This window comes from Sinocyclocheilus grahami, unplaced genomic scaffold, assembly GCF_001515645.1.
Source record: "Sinocyclocheilus grahami isolate Dianchi unplaced genomic scaffold, SAMN03320097.WGS_v1.1 scaffold107.1, whole genome shotgun sequence".
Taxonomy (NCBI): Eukaryota; Metazoa; Chordata; class Actinopteri; order Cypriniformes; family Cyprinidae; genus Sinocyclocheilus; species Sinocyclocheilus grahami.
Window position 1 is genome coordinate 1,311,413 of NW_015505286.1, and position 1,446 is coordinate 1,312,858.

The 1,446-nt window shown below is 34.6% G+C and overlaps 1 protein-coding gene across 1 annotated transcript in view; it reads right to left on the reverse strand.

The window, feature by feature from the left end:
* The window catches only part of LOC107588790 (40S ribosomal protein S14-like), a 5,133-nt gene extending 4,190 nt beyond the window's left edge, over positions 1–943 (reverse strand). Inside the window, exon 1 of the mRNA XM_016277026.1 lies at positions 922–943. Coding sequence (XP_016132512.1) covers positions 922–943 — 22 coding nt within the window. The remainder of the gene's footprint in view (positions 1–921) is intronic.
* Positions 944–1,446: the final 503 nt, after the last annotated feature.

Genomic DNA, 1,446 nt, shown 5'->3' on the forward strand with positions numbered 1-1,446 from the left:
ATAGCTGGCCAATCAGAGCACACCTCGCTTTTCAGACCGATGAGCTTTGTAAAAATCGACACGTTTCAGAAAGGCGGGGCATAGAGGAGAAACAATAATGTACAGTATGTGGAAAATAATGTGTTTTTTTAACCTTAAACCGCATAAACACATTTCATCACACCAAATACACAAAATAATGTTCTTTTTAGCAACATCATATGACCCCTTTAACGTAGTCTATGGAAGCCATGGAATAAAAGAATCAAAAAAGGTAATTTTGAGTTTATATTTCAAAATTCTGACTTTTTTCTTGCAATTCCGAGAATATATCTCACAATTCTGGTAAGAAAAATCAACTCGTCATTCTCTCTTTTTCCCTGGGCTCAGAATCACAAGTTTATAATCCCACACTTCTGGCTTTTTTCCCTCAGAATTGACAAACTCGCACTTGCTGAGTTGAATTAGGAGATATAAACTTGCATTTGCAAGAAAAAAAAAAGTCAGAATTGTGAGATAAAATAGGTCAATGTTACGTAATATGTAGGTTTAAATATTATTTCATGCTTTAACTGTAGGGCTAATACAATATGTCCCCTATGTTAATATTATATAGACCTATTGTTTAAATCAAATTTATTCTTTAAAAGTAGGGTAATCACAGCAGGTATCATCTATAGTCTGTCTGTTTAAATGTCTGCGTTTAGCTTCAAATGGTGTCTTTGACAGCAGTATTATATAAAAATGCATTCAAATTTGCATTCCGATTCTGACATTCAAAGGCACAATTAATTTTTTCTCCCTCCACAATGCGCGAGCAGCTGCAAGTGACGTAACTGTGACGTCTACTCCAAACGGGTCAAATCCTAGAGTTAAGGCTATTGCATTTACTATGGCTTTTACTATACTATACATTTATTATAGTTTGTGTGTAAAACCTACCTTGTTTGTTGTTAATTCTCATGGTTTATGTAATTTTGTTAAGGGGTAATAAAAATACTGTTTGACAGCAGTAAGACAGACTTTGTTTTTCTATTTCTCTTTCTCTAGAATAATGTTGCAAAGGCAACAAGTATAAGATATATCATCATAAATTATGCTGCATTGAAACATGATCCTCATTGGAAGATTGTACCCTAGGTAAAAATATATCTAATAACTGAACGATTTCATTATCCACAGGCTACACTGTCTTCTGACATTTTTTTGTATTGCCTATATGTCAGTAACAAGAGACTTTATTAAAATGACAAATGCCTTTTAGGACAGTAAATGCATCTATGTTGCTTGTTCATCTACTAAAACAAACCACACAGGCCATATATACTGTGGCCATACTAAGAGTGTTCAGCCTTCCAAATGTAAATGGACAGTCTGTGGTTAATGTAGCGGCTCATTGGCAGTGTCAGAATGATGGAGTGTATGGCTCTGGCCAGTATGCACTCTGCTTTGATGAGTGTGTGATGT